The sequence below is a fragment of the Hyaena hyaena genome, unplaced genomic scaffold (assembly GCF_003009895.1).
Source record: "Hyaena hyaena isolate Hyena2069 unplaced genomic scaffold, ASM300989v1 scaffold_999, whole genome shotgun sequence".
NCBI classification, from domain to species: domain Eukaryota; kingdom Metazoa; phylum Chordata; class Mammalia; order Carnivora; family Hyaenidae; genus Hyaena; species Hyaena hyaena.
Window position 1 is genome coordinate 576,031 of NW_024081632.1, and position 22,005 is coordinate 598,035.

The 22,005-nt window shown below is 37.8% G+C and overlaps 1 protein-coding gene across 3 annotated transcripts in view; it reads left to right on the top strand.

The window, feature by feature from the left end:
* Positions 1 to 22,005, top strand: part of FGF12 (fibroblast growth factor 12) — a 573,044-nt gene that overhangs the window by 546,556 nt on the left and 4,483 nt on the right. For all 3 annotated transcript variants that reach the window (XM_039221707.1, XM_039221706.1, XM_039221705.1), the window contains one exon: positions 6,681 to 6,879. In XM_039221707.1, the coding sequence (XP_039077638.1) occupies positions 6,681 to 6,879 (199 nt within the window). The remainder of the gene's footprint in view (positions 1 to 6,680; positions 6,880 to 22,005) is intronic.

Consider the following 22,005-nt stretch of genomic DNA (forward strand, 5'->3'; position numbering starts at 1 on the left):
GACGAATGGATCAAGAAGATGTGGTTTATCTATACCATGGAATACTACATGGCAATGAGAAACAATGAAATCTGGCCATGTGTAGCAACATGGATGGACCTTGACGGTGTTATGCTGAGCGAAATAAGTCAGGCAGAGAAGGACAAATATCATATGTTTGCATGTATAGGAGGATTAGGAGGAACTTAACTGAGGAACAAGGGGGAGAAAAAGGGGGGAATGGTGGGGGAAAGGGAGAGAGGCAAACTGTGAGAGACTCTTGAATGTTGAGAACAAACTGAGGACTGATGGATGTGGGGGGAAGGGGGGAGATGTGCATGGAGGAGGGCACTCATGGGGATGAGCACTGGGTGTTATGTGGAAACTAATTTGTCAATAAACTATTTGTAAGAAAAAATTTAAAAAAAAATCCTGCCATTTGCAACATCATAGATGAAGCTGGTGGACATTAAGCTAAGTGAAATAAATTATATGCAAAAATATAAACACTGCTTAATCTTACTTATATGTGGAATTTTTGAAGAAACTTGTAGAAGCAGAAAGTATAATCATGGTTACAGGGGCTGGGAAGGGAGAAATGGGGAGATGTTGGTCAAGGGTACAAAATTTTAGTTATACAGATGAATAAGTTCGGGAGAGCTAATGAACAACCATGTAACTAAAGTCAACAATATTGTTTTATGTAGTTGAAATTTACTAAAAAGGCAGATCTTAAGTGTCTTTACAAAATGTTTTAATATTAGAATTATTGTCCCACCTTATACCTAGTAAAACAAAGATTTACCAAAATTAAATGGTATGTCCAAGACTGTACAACCATAGAAACAGAGTCAATACTATCATTTAATTCTGCTTTATCACATAGTCTTTACTGTTTCCTTAGAACAATTTTATTTGATTTAATAAGAATAAATTGAGTGCTGAGTGCCTTGGACTTCATAATAAAGTGTTGATGAGGAACTTGGTTTTGGGGCAAAGCTCAGAATGTCTAAGATAGGAATAAGAAAAAAAAAACAATACAAGAGGCAAAGTGCATCAAATACTACAAAGAAAAAGCAATTCCATGAGAAGCTAAATGAGGGAAAGATCACGATTCCCAAAATGACTGAGAAAAGCATTTGTCAGGGTTCTATTGGATAGAGAAATAGAACAACCTGAAGAAAGTACAATTTGAGGGCAGGGAATGATGAGCATGTCAAGGAATTCAAATGTGATAAAAACACAATTGGCAGTGATAGTCAACCATGAAAAAAATATAACATTTTAACCATCAAAGATTCTCAGTTTATGTCTCCTTGCTCCTCATGGTATTTATCTCTAAAGGAGAATGCCATTCAAATGGGGGTGAGAAGGGCCCTTCATCCTGGGCAATGGCACACCCTGAGACTGGAGGGGAGAAGCCACAACCTGTGCAGGATGTCAATGCAGAGAGAAGAGTAAGGGAGAAATTAAATATTGTAGAGGGATCAAGGTAGAGTATGAAACTATGAGGTTGGGGATCAGAGATAGGAATTATACAGAGAATAAATAAGAATCAAATGAAATGGCGAGAGACTGAAAGGAATCCTGAGCGGTTGGCCTGGTTTTATGTGGTGTTCAAACATTCCTTATCATCTGGATTGAAATGGGTGGGTGTTCTTAATTTTCTAGACCAAGCAAGAGTGAATAGGTATTTGGAATGTGAAATAGAACTGGTTGCATGATGGCTTGTACAATGTGAGAACAAAAACATCAGTTGTTTTTAGTTGCAAATTCTGCTAAACGAGTGAGTGATCAAAAGTAATTTCGGAAACCTAGCAGAGGTCATATTAATATTCCACTGAAATTCAGGTCAGCTGAAGTTGAACAAACTTATGATTTGGAAATATTTTTTTAACTTATTTTTTTTTTTAGGATTTGGAAAGGTTCTAGATAATAAATGCAAAAAATAAACAGCATCTCACGTATCTATATACATGATGCACATGTGGAGATGTTTCTATCTCATCAACAAATATTTCTACAAGCTTTACTATGTACCTACATTGAACTAATTGCTTGGGATAATGGATATAAATGCAATATGACCACCATTTAGTCTTTCAAAGATGGGAAAATCCTCCTTATTATACTTGTTAACTACTCTGCTTTCATTAGATGCATTGGATTAAGGTAGTCCAGGATTTTATCACCTTTGGCTCCAAAGTCTGTTTGTCTCCCCTACACATTAGATGTATTGTCATTGTGAACACATTTTTTTTTAAACCTCAGATCGTCTTCTGAATGTCTGTGACTGCCCAAGTGTTTGCCGAAAGTTTTAGCTAATTTTCTTTAAAGTTTGTTTGTTTAGAGAGAAAGAGACAGCAAGTGGGAGAGGGGCAGACAGAGAGGGGCAGAGGCTCCAAACCAGGCTCTGTGCTAACAGCAGAGAGTCTGATGCAAGGCTCGAACTCACAAACTTTGAGATCGTGACCTGAGCCAACATTAGACACTTAAAAAACTGAGCCACCCAGGTGCCCCTAGACAATTTTTTTTAAAACAAGTATGTGTGTGTAATTTGTTTTAGCTATAGTGGGAGTAATCTATGTAGAATAAAGCTTAACTTATAGCATAGGGTCCTGGATGCTGGAGCAGATATAAACTTCTATGACAAAAACACAGAACTAAGTGTCTAGTTACATGATTGATTGTAGTTTTCTTGCTGTAAATAAAATCTTAAGAAGAATAATGAATTGGGGTTTTTGCAAATTCTAAAAGTTAACAACATGCTTCCATGTCCATCGTACGTTCTCTAAAATAATTTATAGTTGCATATGTAAAATTCAAAGAAGATTAATCACTTACCTAAAGTCCCACATCTAACAGATGTGGATCCAGAAGCAAAACTCTTGATTTTCTTATTGTAAGTCATGGGACATTTCATTTCTCCTTACACAATTGGGACACCTGGGTGGCTGGGTAGGTTAAGTGTCTGACTCCTGATTTCCGCTCAGATCATGATCTCACGGTTTGTGGGATGGGGCCCTGTATCAGGCTCTGCGCTGACAGTGTGGAGCCTACTTGGTATTTGAAGCAGGGTGATTGTCGGAAAGACCACTAAACGCCGAATAGAAGCGAGGCAAGATTTTATCTACGGCCGGGCCAAACCTGATCTCATGGAGAAATGCAGAGAATGGCCCTGAACAAAGGTGGCGGTGAGCTTCTATGGATACCACCAAGGCAGGATTCATCATTATTTAGTTAACCAGTTACATTTTATAGCACATCATGGTAACCGATTGCCTTGTGACGCTCAGGTGTTAGTTTTGGCAGAGACCTATCAACTTTAAGTTCTTTGTCTTGAAATGACCAACCATAATTAGACATTTGAGAAGCCGTGGGGTAGTGACTACGTGACAGACCACCAGGGTACAATGGTGACGTGGTGTTCTGTAACCTTGCGTACAGGGTGTGGGTGTGGTCAGCCAGAACAGGGAAGTACAAGCTTGCTAAGCGTATTTACAGAAGCAGAAATGGCATGTTAGTATTTAACCGTGCTTGAGGTTCACCTACAACAGTATTATTCTCTCTCTGCCCCTATCAGTCTCACACTCTCTGTCTCTCACTCTTTCAAAATAAATAAACTTAAAAAAAACTAAAAGAGTGATAATAGCAACTATATGGTAAACTCTTTAATGTGCAACTTCGTTTTATATTGAAATTATATAAATAGTGCAAAGGTTGCACTTAGAATGATTGTCCAGGTTTGCTCAATGTTCTTAAGGTTTCCCTCAGCGTTTCTAGAAGTGCCATCACTAAGCTTCTGACAATTTTTCCACCTGAAATGTTTTGCTCTGGCCAGGTATTAGTGACTTCAGAAGCATTTCTGAATTCTGACATTGCATAGACCCCTTAGAATAATGTTAAATGGGATACCCCACTTGACTTTTCATTTCGTTTTTTTAATGTTTATTTATTTTTGAGAGAGAGAGAGAGAGAGAAAACGAGAGGGGTAGGGGCAGAGAGACACACACACACAGAATCTGAAGCAGGCTCCAGGCTCTGAGCTGTCAACACAGAGCCTGACATGGGACTCGAACTCTTGAACTGTGAGGTCATGACCTGAGCTGAAGTTGGATGCTTAACCAGCTGAGCCAGACAGGCCCCCCAATTTTTCATTTCTAATTAGGGCCTGGATGCTGTGCTAGGATCCCCTTTCAGCAGCTCAGATATTCAAGGCCCAGTCCCTGCCTAATGCTATTCCTGGCTCATGTTTCTGCCCAATATCCTGGACTTTTGCTGTTTCAAGAGCAGACAATTGTGAAACCAAACAGAAACCTCAGAGTTCATCATTTACTAAATCAAACTGTTAATTTTCCCATGTATAAAAGACAATGTAGTAATGATCTTTGATGGAAGTGGGTTTTAAGAGGTTGTATGAAGGCTAGTCTCAAATTGGCAGCCATCACTACTATCTAATCCAATCTCAGGATACTTTCATCTCTCCAATTAAAAAAAAAAAAAAAAGAAAAACAATAACAACAACAAAAAATTCTCTCATCTAATTTACCCTACCCCCAGCTCGTGGCAACCACTAATCTATTATTTTTTTCTCTGTATTTGCCTATTCTAGGTGTTTCATATAAATAGAATCATACAACATACGGCCTATTTTGCCTGGCTTCTTTCACTTAGCATAATATTTTTGAGGTTCATCCATGTTCACGGGAATCAGGACTCCACTCTTTTCTGTGGCTGAATAATATTCCATTGTATGGATGTACCACATCCTGTTTATCCATTCATTCATTGATAGATGTTCGAACTGCTTCCACAGTATGCATAATGCTGCTGTGATCATCTGTGTAGCAGTTTCTGTGTAGACATGAGTTCCGTTTCTCCTAGATATATACCTCGAAGTAGAATGGCAGGATCATCTGGTGATTGCATGCTTAACTTTTCCCCAGAACTGCCAAACTGGTTTTCACAGCTGGTACATTGTTTATATTCCCACCAGCAATAAATGGGGGTGGTAGTTTCTTCACATCCTAACCAGTACTTTTTAGGATCCATCTTTTTTATTACAGCCATCATAGCAGATGTGAAGTGGTCTTGCATAGTCTTTCATTTCTCTGACTCTCAAGCCACTAGGTTTACTTAAAATTGAGAGTGTCCTATGGCATTTTAGTGTTATTATCAATATAGTACAGAGAGATATGCATGCAAATAGTATCAATATATATCAGTAACATATATTATCTATATTATCTATCTATATGATATATAATCACATGTGTAATGTTTACAACCACCTTTCCATTTCCCTTCCCGTCTTTTTAGTCTCACTTTTTACTCTGTAGTTTTAGAACTATTTGAAATTAAGAAAGCCTCTTAAGCATTTTCTTTTTTGTCACTGAAGGCCTTCACCAGCACCCATTGACATGTCACCAAATGAAGCCAGGGGTCTAGTCTATGAGTATCACCTAGAAGGACATGGTTTCACCCAGCTTTAGTCCCACATGTTCCTCAGTCACTTAACTGCAGGTGTAACTCTACAAAACTACTGGGGTCTTACACTTAAAGGGCTACAAGGAAGAGATTCTTCTCGCACATCACAAAGGCAGCCGTGACCATTGTGAATGTGTTTTGCCTGCAGAATACGTATTTACCTATAGGTGAACAAGATGCTATCACAATTGGTTTTCTTCTGCTTATATTAGAAGGGGAGGAATTTCTTCTCTCCATGAAATATATTTTGTCCATTTGACAGGTTAGGATTTGATTTTATTGTATTGATTATAAAATCTCATTGTGAGTCGCTAAACAAGACTCAGGCAGAAAAGGTGATTTTGAGAGGCAGTGATTCTAAAACGCAGTGAGAGTTCTGGCATTGGTGCAGTAATTTATTTTTTTGGTGTAACTCTGAATTAATCATATAACCTTTTGGTTATATCACTTACCAATGATGAGGTTGAAATAGAAGATTTTTAAGGTTCCATCTTGATTTAAAAAATGTTACAAAGAAATGAATGGGAAAGTTACTGACATTAAGCAAAGAGGTGGTATACTGGTGATTTTATGCAACAAGCTTTGATTGCATAGTACCTTTGGCTACGTATAAGGTAGTCCTTCTAAAACATTTATGAGACTGTGTGTGCTGAGGTTGTGTTTGATTTTGATTCCCAGAGATACATTTTATATGATATGCATCACTAAAATGTGCAGTGCTCAGTGTCTTAAATTTACAAAACATTTTGCTAGGACCAGTTCTGGGCACAGCCTTGAATGATGTTAGCCCAATGAGTGATTCCAACTTGAATAGTTGTGTTCTGTGAAGGAAAGTTTGTTTAGAAAGGAAATTTTGGGGTGCCCAGGTGGCTTGGTTGGTTAAGTGTCTAACTCTTGATTTAAGCTCAGATAATGATCTCATGGTTGTGAGATTGAGCCCCACATCGGGCTCTGTACTGACAGTGTGGGACCTGCTTGGAATCCTCTCTCGCAAAATAAATAAGCTTTTTTAAAAAATATTAAAAAATAGAGGAAATCTTGCCTCTTGATTTTGTATGATGAATCTTTGTAACCAATTGCTACCAAAAATTACATGCAGTTGCCTTTAATTTTTCTTAACAGCAAAACCTATATTTCAGGTTCATTGCATTTAAGCATTTGTTCGTTAACATTTTAAATCTGTTCTTTCTTTTGTATCCTCTTTTCTTCTGCAGGATGTTTTCACTCCAGAATGCAAATTTAAGGAATCTGTATTTGAAAACTACTATGTGATTTATTCTTCCACACTGTATCGTCAGCAAGAATCAGGCCGAGCATGGTTTCTGGGACTCAATAAAGAAGGTCAAATTATGAAGGGAAACAGAGTGAAGAAAACCAAGCCCTCATCACATTTTGTACCAAAACCTATTGAAGGTATGAAATGAACGTCTTTTCTTTTTAGACCCTAATCTGTGTGTTGATGCCAATTTTGCTCCTTGTCCCTTATTCAATGGAGCTTGCTTGGAATGCAACAGATCTAAACAAAGTTTCAGAAAACACAGTAGTACCTCTTCCTTAAAAAAAAACAACAGGAGCGCCTGGGTGGCTCAGTTGGTTGAGCGTCTGACTTCAGCTCAGGTCATGATCTTGAGGTTTGTTAGTTCGAGCCCCGCATCAGGGTCTGTGATGATAGCTTGGAAGCTGCACTCTGCTCCCAAGTCTGTGACTCCATCTCTGTCTGCCCCTCTCATGCTTGTGCTCTGTCTCTCAAAAATAAACATACATACATACATACATACATACATACATACATACATACATAAAATTCTAGTACAAATGCTTGGCATTTATTTTAAAAACTGCTTGAATATAGAAGTTAGAAAATTCCTGAAAGTAGAAAAAAATAGTGCTAGGTACCATTTGGCATGTAATTTCCTTCTTTGGTGGAAGTGATTTCTCAAGCTACATTCTTGAAAAACCAATAATGCTATTATCGTGCTTTAAAATTTGCAAAAAGCCTTTAGAAATATGTTTTTATCCTAATCTATACATCTTTGTCAACAGATCTAACAATATGATGGATTAATTTTTCTTTGTATTTTCCAAGGAAAGAAAAGAGTGTGCTATTGACTGTGATCAATAAATAGTTACAGTATTCAATTTCATCCTTCTCAGTTGAGCCTATAACCTCCCCTCTCATGATCATTTAATATAGTGTTCACTTATTTCAAATTGGTTGGTGGAATAAATAATTTTATGCTAAGGAAACACATTTTTGGTGACTTGTTCCTTAGGTAAGATGAGAATATACCATTGTGGTAACCACTTTTACTGGATTCAGTCAAGCTTTTCAAACAGCCTAAGGAAATAGCAGTGACCTAAACATTTACCAATAACATCCCTTTTAAAAGTCACATTATTTGTCATTTAAAGCATTAGTTCAGCCTCCTAGCCTAAGAAAATGAAGAAACTGAGGCAGTGCATTGAAATTCTGTAAATTAGCAGGCTTTCAGTCCCCTAACAATCTACAAGATACACTGAGGCCAAGCAGTGTAAGGGTCAAAATGCCTGCTGCATAGTATCTATGACTTTAACAGTCAACAAACATTTGTTCAATCAATACTGGGGAGAAACTCCCCTCACACCTTGTGCTTTTAACTACACAAAACAGAACTTTCCTTCTTATATTCTTTTTTCACTATTTGGGGACATGTGTAGGGTTGTTTTTTTTTTTTTTTTTTTTTCTCTTCTCTGCCCACAATGTTCATCCACTCATGTGCCTGAAAATGCCTATTAGTCTTCATAAAGAATGAATACAAGAGTCACTACTTCTGCCTGCTGCATAGTATCTATGACTTTAACAGTCAACAAACATTTGTTCAATCAATACTGGGGAGAAACTCCCCTCACACCTTGTGCTTTTAACTACACAAAACAGAACTTTCCTTCTTATATTCTTTTTTCACTATTTGGGGACATGTGTAGGGTTGTTTTTTTTTTTTTTTTTTGCCCTCCTCTGCCCACAATGTTCATCCACTCATGTGCCTGAAAATGCCTATTAGTCTTCATAAAGAATGAATACAAGAGTCACTACTTCTGCGAGAGCCTCCTGACTCTCTTCAAGTAAAATTAAATATTTTATTCTATTCACTTTATCACTGTATACAGTTCTTCCCTCTAGAAATGATCACATTGTATTAAATTTACCTATTTGCCACACTGTCTCCTTTTATCCATGGTTATAGATCGTTTTTTGAGTGAACAGAATATGTTGTATTTTTTCCTCATATATCCTTGTTTCTTGTACAATATCTTGCATATCATAGAGAGATCTCCAATAATCTGTTGTTAATTGAATAAATGAACACATGAATGAACAGATGAATAGGTAAGTATAAAGACAAAGAAGAACTATATGCTCCAGATAACCTTGCAATATTCTTAGAGATAGGAAGTATGTTTACTGATGTAATAGTGTAATGTAAAAAGTGGTGTATTACATGTTGCCGGAAATGATATTGGGATTTAGAGAAAGAGCTGTCACTTCCACCAGAAAAAAAAAAAAAAAAGATACTGAAAAGCTAATTACTTAAATGAACTTCAAGCCTGGCCAGGTTCAGACCATTAGAGATAAGAGGTAGAGATCAGGCAGGCAAAAACACTCCAGGCTCAGCATGAGTGAACTATGAAAAGTTTTATATTGTTTTTTATTGGAGTATAATCCTACATGCTGTATTCATTTCAGCTGTACAATATAATGATTCAACAATTCTATTAATTTCTTAGGGCTCATTAGGATAAATATACTCTCAATCCCCTTTATCTATTTTGCCCATTCCCCTACCCACCTACCCTGTGTTGCATCATTTTTATTTGTGCATCTAAATTGATTTTTCTTGCTGTTGTAGGAACACATGAGCACATGCTCATTAACAATTTTCAGAAAATCCAGGAAACTGTAAAGGAAAGGGGAAAATATCATGTGTTTTATTTATTCCTTTTACGGATAATGCTTCCCATACCAACCTCCCAAAAAAGTAAAACAAAAACAAAAACAAAAAACACCTATTACTTACCCTCCTAATCATGTCTGCTGTCTGCACTTTGGCTACTCAAGCTTCTGGAGGCTGTATGACAATGTACACATTCTAAGAGTAATGTATACAATGACCACATTCCCAGTCCCAGAGCTGTCTAAATTCTGTACGTATTGCTTCATTTCAGTACAGATGTACGAAGAGACAACTAGACATTCCTAACTCTTTACCTTAGGTTCAGATTTGGGTGTGTATAATACAAAACTCAGGTTAAGAGCAGCTTAATCATACAGAGTTTTATTCTCGTAAAGCAAATCAAGAAACCTGCTCTCCAGGGCCAGTTCTATGGCTTCCTAATTGGTAGGGGCCTCAGCTATGTCCAGCTTTGTGCGCCACCTTCCCTAGGAGGTCGTACAGTCGTGCCCTGCACTGTCAACACAACCACGCAATGGCTCTGGAAGCACTCTTATCCCCAGGATCCAACCGGCATCCTCAGTCTGGTCAGAGGGAAGAAGGAGGGATGAAAAAGGTAGAGGCGCGGGCGTGTGCCAGCGTTCTCTTCTGCAAGGTCCCCATTAGCGGCCGTGTGGTACTTACCTCCCACCCACCACACCCCAGCCAAGTTGTCATACTTAATTGCAGGGAAGCCTAAGAATGTACTAAAGCTTCTGGATGGCTACATACCCAATAAATAGTCAGTTATTTTGCGAGAATAGCAGAACGGATTGGGACCTTTGGAGCCTCTGCTTCAGCCTGCCATCACCTTAACTTGAGAACGACCCTGCCGTCCTAATTTTCTTATTGGTAGTTTTTGGGTCAGTGTTTTGTTTTCAGTTTTCTTATCTGTGGATATTTTAGAATGACCTTCCTTTTGTTCTGAGAAAAGAAGTAAAGTCCATTTTAAATTAGATTCACTCATACTTGGATTTGCTTCCAAGACTCTTTGTCTCTTTTGACTGGGAATGAAAGCATAGGTGTGAATGAGAAGGAAGGAAATCTGGCCATGTGTAGCAACATGGATGGACCTTGACGGTGTTATGCTGAGCGAAATAAGTCAGGCAGAGAAGGACAGATACCATATGTTTGCACGTATAGGAGGATTAGGAGGAACTTAACGGAGGACCGTGGGGGAGAAGAAGGGGGAAAATGGTGGGGGAAAGGGAGAGAGGCAAACCATGAGAGACTCTTGAATGCTGAGAACAAACTGAGGACTGATGGATGTGGGGGGAAGGGGGAGATGGGCATGGAGGAGGTCACTTGTGGGGATGAGCACTGGGTGTTATATGGAAACCAACTTGACAATAAACTATTTGTAAAAAATAAATAAATAAATAAATAAATAAATAAATAAAACACATAGGTGTGAAGTATCTGGAAGATGATGAGAATCAAATTGCAAAGATGAAAACAAGAATGTAATTTGTTTCAGAACAAAGACAACAAAGACCTTTTTAATTCCCTACAAATGTCTTTGCCTTTTGTCTAAGAAAGCAAGGTCCACCTTTTTGAACAAATTAGCTAATTGTTCTATACATGCTTACTTTGTACAGGTATTGTGCTAAATATGTCTTGGTTATTGCCTCTTTATTTTTCATTCCATTTCCATGAAATGGAGTCTAATATTATCCCCGCTTTACAAATGTGGAAATGAAGCACAGAGACATTGAGTAATTTGTCCTGTATTGCGCGGCTTATCAGTGACAGAGGCAGAGTCCAAGCCAAGGCATTCTGACTTGAGCAAGCAAGCGCTTAATCTCTGTGAAGATGGATGGAATTGCTCACAGCCTGAAGTCTGAAATGGAACCTCAGCATAGCATAATAAGACCCTGGCAGATGCTTTTGAATAAATGTCTCCTATTTGCTTCTCTCCTTTTTGAATCGAGACTATATTTGCTCCTTAGAAATAAAAGCCTTTTCAGATTCGTGGAGCTCTTCATGTTCTAATATTGTAAAAGACATGTGAAATTGATCAGCTTCCCCAAACCTAGTTTGGGTTGTATTCTTAAGTTTATTTCTTTAGTTTGAGAGAGTGAGACAGAGAAAGAGCAAGCCGGGGAGGGGCAGAGAGAAGGAGAGACAGAACCTCACGTTTCTGACAGCTGACAGCACAGACCCAGACACAGAGCTCACAAACTGTGAGATCATAAGCTAAGCTGAGATTAAAAGTGGGACACATAACCTACCAGGCCACCCAGGTGCCCCGAAATACTTCGTTTGTAATTTTATATCATTTTTATAATGCAAAAATATGAACACTTTCCCAATGATTCTTCATGCAGCTGTAGCTATGCTTTATATTATCAGATGATATAATTATGTGATTATCATTATTATCATAGATATGTACACTGGAGGTTTTGTTAGGCATTGAGAACTATGCACTGAGAACTTCTTTCTCCTCACTAAGATCCCCAAACTGTTCGTGCCACCACTTTATTACTACTATTACTAGTCTCACTGCATCTATATACAATTTATCATTTGCTAGGCAGGTTGTATATGTTACCTTCATTAAACTTCACAACAGCCTGATGTCATTACCCTCATTTTATAGATGAAGAAACTAATATTTAAAATAATTAAGTAAGTAAGCCCTGTCCGGTAACAGGGCTAGATTAATACAGAAGTGAGATTGCAGTCTAGGAAGCCCACTGTCAAAACCTATACATCTATTCCCTACACTCTACTGCCCTTGAATCTGAAGTAAGCCTACGTAGAAAAGTCAGTGATAGCAAAGCAGAAATGTTACACCTGGTACAGCCTGAACAGCAAGCTAGCTCTAAACCATGCAAAATGGAAACCATATCATGTACACATGATATGACAAGATAAAATCATATCAGTAGATAATCAGATAAAATAGTTACGGGAATGCCATGTTAAAACTAGGTAAGAAAGAATTGACAATACATCACTTTTTTTTTTTTTTTTGCTTAATTTTAATAGGCTCCATTTCCTATTCTGCAAAGGAGAAATTTGGAGCAGCTGATTCCTAAATTTCTTTGACAGTGACATTCTGTGCAGTCTTTATAAGCCCTTTATTGTAAACCCGTGTTCCTTCATGGAACCCAATTTAGGATTTATAAACAAAATGATCCTAAACACATTGCCTTTATTGAATTATTGAATGAATAAAGCACAAATTCATGAGCTATTTCCATAACAGATGATTTGTGATTTTTTTTTGGAAAGAGTAGGATAGCCATAACTCATTGTAAAGAAAGTCTTCAGTAATATTTTTTCCATATACCAGTTATAAAGCACATAACTAGAAGACACTTTCAGAAAAGGAGGAAAATGACAGCTTCATAATAGGTTGGCCATATTGCTGGCTAGCCAGGGAGGTTGTTACTTATTTTTAAGTTTTAAAGGAATTTTTATAAACCTGTAAACCCACCACTGTATGGTTACCAATAAAATCCAGTACACAGACTGTAAATGTCCCTCCCCCCCACCCCCCGCCCTTTTGGGAAGAGAATTGGCCACTGATAGAGGAAAAGTCAGAGGTTTGTTTTATTTTTCAAACACTCTTGTCTTTCTACCCGTCCTGATGATGATATCATTTTGTGTCATGATTCCCAAAATTAAACTCTGCCAGTCCTAGGATCTTTAAGTCCCGCTCTGATTAAATGATAATAATTACCCACTAGCCTCTTTCCCATCACAGCCTCGCTCTCCACCCTGGGTTTAGAACACAGGTGGTGTTAATGAAGGGTTGCAAGGGTGTCTACTCAGACAGATGGATGGACTTGATATTTAAACCCATTATATGTACACTTGTGCATCGACCTTTACATGGGTCCCCTCCCCTGGAATTTAAGACAACAGCATAGGCTTTGTGATTCCCGTTTGCCCTTTCAGAGCATTGTTCACACCACAAATAAGTAACTCCCCCAGATTTAAATTGTCTGGGTGGTAACCTCCCCCTTTAGCTTTAGATACAGCAGGCAAATACTCATTGACAAAGAACAAGATACAGTCTCGTCCTTTTCTCCTCTCTCCTCCAAGAAGCTCACTCAGCTCCTGCAGGTGGTTTGAGTTCAGAATCTAGTTCCTTCCTCCTGAAAACAACGTGTGCACCTTCCAAAGGTTTAAGCTTCACAAACTTAATCCCGGAGAGAGAAATACATTTCTAAAGTAAAATTAGTAAATATCAATTGAGAATCATTGCTACATAAATATTAAACTGGAAATAAGGGAACATTGCTAATTTCCACCAATGTATTTTCCAGTGAGGAGACAACACTATCATACACACACACAGGTATAAATTATCCGATTTTCCTGGTATAACTGTCGACTTCAGCTAATAGATCTTGATTTAAGTGCCGGCAGTATAATGTAGATCAGTGTTTCCCAAACATCAGTATCTGAACCATCTGGAGTGGTCAGAAAGCTACAGATTCTCAGGCCAAGTCTCCGGAGTGTTCTGATGTTATTGTCCAACTGATTATGATGGGGTCCAGGATCAAGACTTAGTGTTCTACACTGATTTCGGTGATTCAAGGCTCATTTGGATCAAATCTAGATGTCCATAGACAATTATTTAAATTTATTCAAATTATTGTGATCAGATGTTGGACTAACATAGAGTAAACTGTCACTCTGACACCATGGAATTAAATAGATCAAACATGTTACATTTTGCCATTTCCTACTGTTATTAAGATGGCTGTAGTTTAGTGCTGAGTTAAATTAGTACAGAGTAAGTCAGAGGTAACACCAATTACTGTACTACATTGACACTGAGAAAAAATAACCTAATAGAAATCAATTAATCAAGAATAAATGTCTGATTCTTCTGATAAAAATTTTGCCAATGTTTTGCTAAGTAATTCTGATAAAATGATTTACCCTCTTCAATCTCAGTGATCTCTGAAGATGAAGTTGATTATAAATGCCATCTGTTTCTTAGGAATAACATGAAGATTAGACATTGTAAGAAACTTGGATATCCCAAATCTGTTAGATCAATACAAAGTGCCTTTTTCATTTTCCCTTGGAAACTGGACATTGTATTATTGGGTTATGTACTGGAGAAATGCTGTGAGATGCAGTATTCCTGAAGGGATGAGAGACAGTGAAAACTGAAATTTGAAGGGAAAATAATCTCTTCAAGAACTTTATAATGCGATATCAAAGAACTGAACAAATCAGGAGTCCTAATGCTTTAGACCTCTAATTGGGAGAATACTAATGGCCAACGGATTTTGATATTTTCATTTCAATTGCCTGGAAAGAAAATTAAATGTTGTGTTTTCCAAAATCCTCTTTTAGACCCAATCATACCAAAAGACAAAGAAAGATTAAGGAACAAAGAAATACGTACTGCTGATGCCCCTGATTGTTTTAATTCTAGCAAAGATAATAGCTGTAATTCTCTCTCGCTCTCACTCTCGCTCTCGCTCTCGCTCTCGATCTCTCTTCCCATCTTTTGAGGTTTGAATATCTGTCAGCCTGTGACACCTTTTTCCCTGTGTAACTCCTTCAAAGCAGCATTTCCCTGGCTTTAAATTTAGTCTTTAATAAAACCCTCCTGTCTCTCCCTGACACATTCTTCTTCCATATCTGTCTCTCTTGCGCACAAATATTGCTTCTGATCTCTTTCTAAATTAAGATACAGATCTTTGTGTTCACAATGTCTCTTAAGTCTTTATAATAAATATTTACAGCGCACTGGGTGCATTCCTTTGGCAATACATTGCTTCTGAACCAGCACTTAGAATTCTTCTACAGTTCCAAAGGGATTCCAAGTGACATTAATTAAGGTGTGAAATTGCTTCATGTTAATTGCTCACACCCTTCCATGATCTGCTATTAAGACAATTAAATATCTTTAATGGTACATTAACTAACAGAGCAATCTAACCTTTCCACTTCTTAGAAATTACAGAGGGCCAAGGAAAATTCAATTAAATTGGTAGATTGTAATAAGAAGATTAGTCATATTTCATTCTTCTTTGATAGAAACTGGTATAGGATGGGGGTTCTTTATAGAGTGTCATTTATGAACTTTTTCAGAAACTAGAGTTTATTGCTTCCATTTGGAAACAGAATTTGTCAGCAGCAACTACAATTGCCTTCCATACAGGTTTTCCAAACTCACTTATAGAACAATATTGACCCTCAAAGATTTCCACCTGGTTCTCCCCATAATTACAACAACTCTCACTTTTTAAATGATCTTCAGGAATCCAGCAGTAATATAAGTAATAATTAGTAGCAACTGTACTGCTTTATATTCCATTAGTGTGCTTGCTGTTATTTTCAACACGCTTCCCTAACCACAGTATCAATTGATAGTCACTAACGCTTTGAGAGTATGCAGACTAAGCTTATCATCCCAATTTTAAACATGAGGAAACTGAGGTTTAAGAGAGGTTAACTACTCGCCCAGGTCCGTAGAGTTAGAAAGAGGCAAAACTATGACCAGAGCTGTTATCTTTACAGAGACCACCAGAGGAGCCACTAAGCTGCTGCAGGCTTGACCAATGGGTTTATAACGTACAGGCAATAGTGACTTGACAAGAGTGATTTCCATGGTGTAGCAGGATAAGTCTAATTAAAGGGGATTCAGGTTATCACAGGAGGTAAAGAAAAGAAGAAGGTAATATCAGATCACACTTTGGAGGTGCTCTGCTGGAAAAGAGGAGCAGAGAAATGGGAAGCAGTGGCTGGAGAGAAACATGCGAGCCACTGGGCGGGAGGCGGGGGGTTGTTTGCTTGTTTATTTGAAGCCATTGCACAATATGTATAGATTGGTGGGAACAAGTGAGGAGTGACTTTGGGCATTAGAGGAGAGATGGTCACTGAGTAACACTGACCAAAGGGGGTGGGCTCCAGCACGGAAGTGGCAAGTAGGGGGCTGGATTTAGGCAGGTACAAGGAAGGTTCAAGCTCTGTAACTAGCAGGGAGCCACAACACGTGTGAGCAGATACATGCAGATGGTCTTTTTCATGGTGGAAATACGGACACTTTCTCTTCAGCTTCTCTTCGCGAAGTGAAATGCAAAACAAGGTTGTTTGCTGATAATAAAGGAAGGAAGGAAGGGAAACGTGAAGGAAAGAGAGGGAGAGGAAGGAGAGAGAGAGAGAGACAAGACAAGAAAAGAAGACAGAGAGAGAGATAAGACAAGAAAAGAAGACAAGGCTTATTTACTGAGTCTGAGGAGAGTTTGAGGAGTTAAGTGAAAGGATGTAGTCACTTGGGAAGAATGGGAGAGGAAATTGGCAAGAGAAATGCAGTCGTGTTCCAGGAAGTGCTGAGCAGCCTCATGAGGATTGGGATCAAGATTCTGACTTGAGTCCAGTCAGGAAAGTTTTATGTTTTTTGTTTTGTTTCCAGACACATTAAACTATCTGACTATAAGCTTAGAGCAGAAGCCCTGGAGTTAATCACACATGAATTTTAATGCTGATTCTGCCATATAGTGTCCTGCACTACTTCCAACAAACTACCCTTTCTGTTCCTCAGTTTCCTCAGTTGCAAAGGTAATCAATAAAAGTATCTATCTTTTGGATCATTTAAAATAACCATAGTGTATATAAAGTACGGATATATAGTAAGAACTCAATTAATATTAGCTATGATTGTGAGGACACTGCTTAGGAGGAGAGGGCTCCCTGGATGGCACCTGCACCTGGTTTACTACAGTTCTCTGATTTATAAATAATAGCAACTTTTGAGATTCCACTTTTTTTCATACTTTTAAGAAAGGCATTATTTTGGTTTGTTTTCCAAGAAAAGCTTGTAATGGATATAAATGTGACTCTTGAATGCTAAAAATTACAAACAGGGAATCTGAGCTAGTGTGATGGCAAAGAACCCTTCCATATTTCTGATGACTGCATTTGCAACAAAGGTACCATGAAAAGAATATAATAGAAAAGTAGTAATTGTAAAGCCTGACCTGGAAATACTTATCCTTAATTTTATAAAGAGGAGATGTTTTTATTTTTGACAAGGTTTCAGTGCTCCCTGATATATATTAGATCACTCTCTTTTTTAAGAGCACAATCTTGCATGTAAAAGTAAAGCAAAAAAGAAATACAGCTAATACCATGTATTATTCTAAAGTTGGTAGCTTATGGTCTTGTTATGACCAAGTGTAGCACTTCATTTATGACGCCAGGACTACATGCCTTTCTACAGAAATACAGCCAGTGCATCTGGGGTGGCTGTGACAATGACAGCCTTCACCATGCCAAGTCACAACGTGACATCACACAGGTGTGATCTGCTCACATTAACGAGTTGAACTGGGGATTTCCAGTGATTGCTGTGTCTTAAAGTAATGCACGATATGGGCTGTGCTCTTAGAAACTTTGTGTGTCCTTGTGTGTGCACATGAGGAAGGATATTCTCTCCCCCAAATCAGAACCAAACAGAAATGCTTCCCTTTTCAGAATATTATCTCCTTTCAACATGTATCAAAAACTATTTTCATACCACATGTGTTAGAGGAATAATGATATGTATCTCAAAAGCATCCTGTGGGATAAAAAGGAGCAAGTATTTTTTTTTTTCCTGTTTTAAAGAAGAAAGAGGGCAAGGAATGCAATCAAGAACCAACCAGAAGGGCCAGGTGAACCAGAAGCAGTGCTGTTAATCAGGCATTGTATCATCAGGACACTGAACATTCTTGATGGATATTGAAACATGGTTGAAAAAATAGTGTGACCTGAAATCAGAAAGAAACACAGTTAGAAATCAGTTCCATGCCAAGTGGTAGCCATTAAATCATACCCACTGAAAATAAAATCTGTATCACAAGTGATATCCACAGAGTCATGGATGAGACGTGGTTAGATTGTAACATCTCAAGTTGCCTAAATCAGAGAACTTGTGTTCAGCTGTTAAATGGGCAGTGGCACTGAATCTGAGTTTCTGACAGTGTGATTGGGGAACTGGGAAAACAAGAAATACAGGGAGTTGGATTTTTTCGTTTGCTTGTTTCAGTGTATTCCTGGTCCGGAAATTATTCCTCACCAAAAGAGTAGCTGAAGTGGGCCTAATACATGCAACAGACAGGAAGAACCTATTCAAGAACAAAGAAATTTTTTTTAAATTTTTTTAAATGTTTTATTTATTTCTAGGAGAGAGAGAGACAGCATGAGCAGGGGAGGGTCAGAGAGAGAAGGAGACACAGACTCTGACACAAGCTCCAGGCTCTGAGCTGGCAGTCAGCACAGAGCCTGACATGGGGCTCGAACCCACGAACCGCGAGATCGTGACCTAAGCGAAAGTCGGACGCTCAACCGACTAAGCCACCCAGGCGCCCCAAGAACAAAGAGATTTTTAAAACATTGTAGAGCCTCCTAAAGCCAAACAAATCTATTCCTAATGAAATAATAGCTTATCGTAATAGAAAGGGATAGAAAAGCATCCCCCCTTAAATATCATTGTACACTCAAATAATGCAAATTAAGAGATCAGAGGTCATACAATTACTAATAATGACCTGATTATCAGGACAAGAAGAACTTAATCTTACATAATACAGGGGTGATTTAAGAAGCACAATTCGGCAGTTGTACAATGTATAGAAATGTTTGAAAATCAGAAACTAGGCAGTTTCCTATACATGCTTCTTTAAGATTTTCCACAATAGGGGCACCTGGATGGTTCCATTGGTTGGGCGTCCAACTTTTCATTTCAGCTCAGGTCATGGTCTTACAGCTCATGAGTTTGAGCCCCATGTCAGGCTCTGTGCTGACAGCACAGGGCCTCCTTGGGATTCTCTCTCTCTCTCTCTCTCTCTCTCTCTCTCTCGGCTCCTTCCCTTCCCCCCTTTCTCTCTCTCAAAATAAAAAACTTAAAACATATTTTTAAATAAAAAATAAAGATTTCCCACAGTTGCTTAGTAGTTAGTATATGATTGGCAATGAATACCAGAACTCCAAATTCTAGTACTAGTCGCTGTATAAAATTGATTAATATTTTATTGTAAGGTATATGTGATGTTCATATATGGGGTTAGTGATTCTTGATTTATTGTCTGTTGTGTGTTTAGTCTTCTTAAGCACTATGTTAAGCTCCCCAGAAAACAAAAGGATAACCCTTCTTAAAATGTTTGTTAGCTTGATCAAGTGAACCCCACCTTTCAACTGCGATCAAAATAATGATACTTGGAGTATATCAGATCTTGTGCATGTTATATAAGCAGCCGGTCTCTCACGTAATGGTGCTTCAGCTAGGTTTATTGCTAAGAGCTTACAATTGTGTTTGCAAGATATCAGAACTCATGAAAGCTTCAGATGCTGCCAACCATTTCTTACAGAACCTGTGCAGTAAGATGCAGTTTGATTGATTCTTTCTGACTAATCTGACTGGCTGTATTCATGTCATGTAAACATAGTTAGACATTTTTCCAGATAATGAGATTGAATAGATTTTTCTCTATACACTCCTGTATTTGATGGACATATTTTTTTTAACTCTTCATTCACTACCAAATTGAGGTTGATAGATATCAGGATCGTGGTTTAAATCTAGCTTGGAATTCAGGAGTTCTGACACAAGTTAGCCTTGCCAGGCTTATCCCTTCCTACCTCTCTGTTTACGCCATTCTTCACCCAGTCACTTTTTCTTATATTACCTGCAGTTCATTTCCTCACTCTTCTTCGGTAGCCTGGCCATCTCTCTAACTCCTCTGCATCCTTCAAGGCTAAAGCAACATCAAATAGCTATTGTGATGTCCTAATTTCCCTTCAGCTCTCTACTCTGCCTCTGAATACCCGTGATTTGTGTGCATGTCTGTGCTCTCCTTCTTTGCCTGGAGGTCCACGAGGGAAGGAATCAAGAGGTCATTTCCTACAGGTGCCAAGGAATCTAGTGCTCGGCACAAATTAAATGTGCACCTGTGCATCAGTAAATGAGCAAATCAGTGCTTGCACAAATGCATCTTTGGAGATTTGTTCACAAAAGAGTAACTGAAATTGGAGGAGAGAAAATAAAATGAAAAGTCCATATTGAATGAAAGTGATACAACATTAGTTAAGCCAAGTAAAAAGGGTCAGTAAGAGTTTTGTGACCCAGATCATCCTACCAAAGGCATCCAAGACACTCTGCCCCTACCAAGTCTACACAGGAACCTCAGGTCCAGTCGAGTCAGAAAGTTTTCTCCACCGTCTTCCCGTTGTTTAGTCATTTAGAGTGTTAGTTCCAGTCAGGACAACCGTAGAGAACAACAAACTCTTCTCAGATCGAACTGTAACAGAAATATCTTGTGAACTATATATGTAATTTAAAATTTTCTGATACTCACATTTAAAAAATAAAAACCAGAATGTGCTATACATTTTAATAATATATTCAACCCAAAATATCCAAAATATTATCTATTCAAATGTAATCACTTTAATACATTACATAGACAACTCTATGCTTAATTTTTTGAGAAATCACAGTATCAGTTTCCATAGTGGCTGTACATTTTATGTCCTCACCAGCAATGTGGAATGTTTTCAGTTTCTTCACATACTCACCAACACTGGTAATTTTGTTTTTGTTTTTGTTTTTGTTTTTTATATCAGCCATCCTATTACATAGGGTCATCCTATAGTAGCATTTGTTTTCCTTAACATTTTTGGATGTCATTAGGAATATTTAGTAGAAGGAAGGCCAACTTGGACCTCAATTAATATATGGATATAATTTAAACAGTCTGATATAAGAGAATCTTCTGTTCCATTATATATACATATTTTTTTTTTTTTTTTGATGAATTGCTCTTCTGCTTTTACTAAGAAGACTAGGATTTTGAAGCCTTGTGTTCTCATCATGGCTTTGTTGCTACACACCATCTGATGTTAGGAAAGTTGTTTAGTTTCTTTTATATTTACAAAAAATAATTTCTCACTTTATTCATGAGGTTAATATGACTATCGAATGAGTTAGTCAATTTAAAATGGCTTTGAAAAATCTTGAATAACAGACGTATTTAAGGGATTAAAAGTTTATTTACAAGATTACCATTGTGGTTATATTATACATCAAGGTGATTGGGTTTTACATTTTGCACATATAATGCACCTCATAGAACACTTATACCTTCTGTTGTCTTCTTGTATTCTGTGTCGTCTTTTTATTGTGTGCCATTTAGAATAGCACAGTTACAGAGTATTGATACAACTATCAAAGGAAGTTATATTACTGAGGAGAGATGTTTTGTCCTCTCTTTGCTTTCTAATTGGGTCATGGTTTTAAAATTACATTTTCATTCAAAAATTTGATTGAGGTTTGTACCCCATGATTTGTCAGCTTTTTGAGGTAGACGGTATTACCGACACCCCAGAGCTTATAAATAATAATGACAATTAAAGCCCAAGAAACTAATCTCTCTGACAAAGTTTTTGCTCTCTTTGTTCATATTTGCATGCAATTCCTAGATTGACCTAAGTTTGTTTTCTTTAAAGAAATAATTCTTTCTGTAAGCAGAAATATAGAAATTCAAATATTTGATTTACTGAAAGGGGATTTTCAGCAAACTGGGAAACTCACGTTTTACTCTTCATTTCAAAT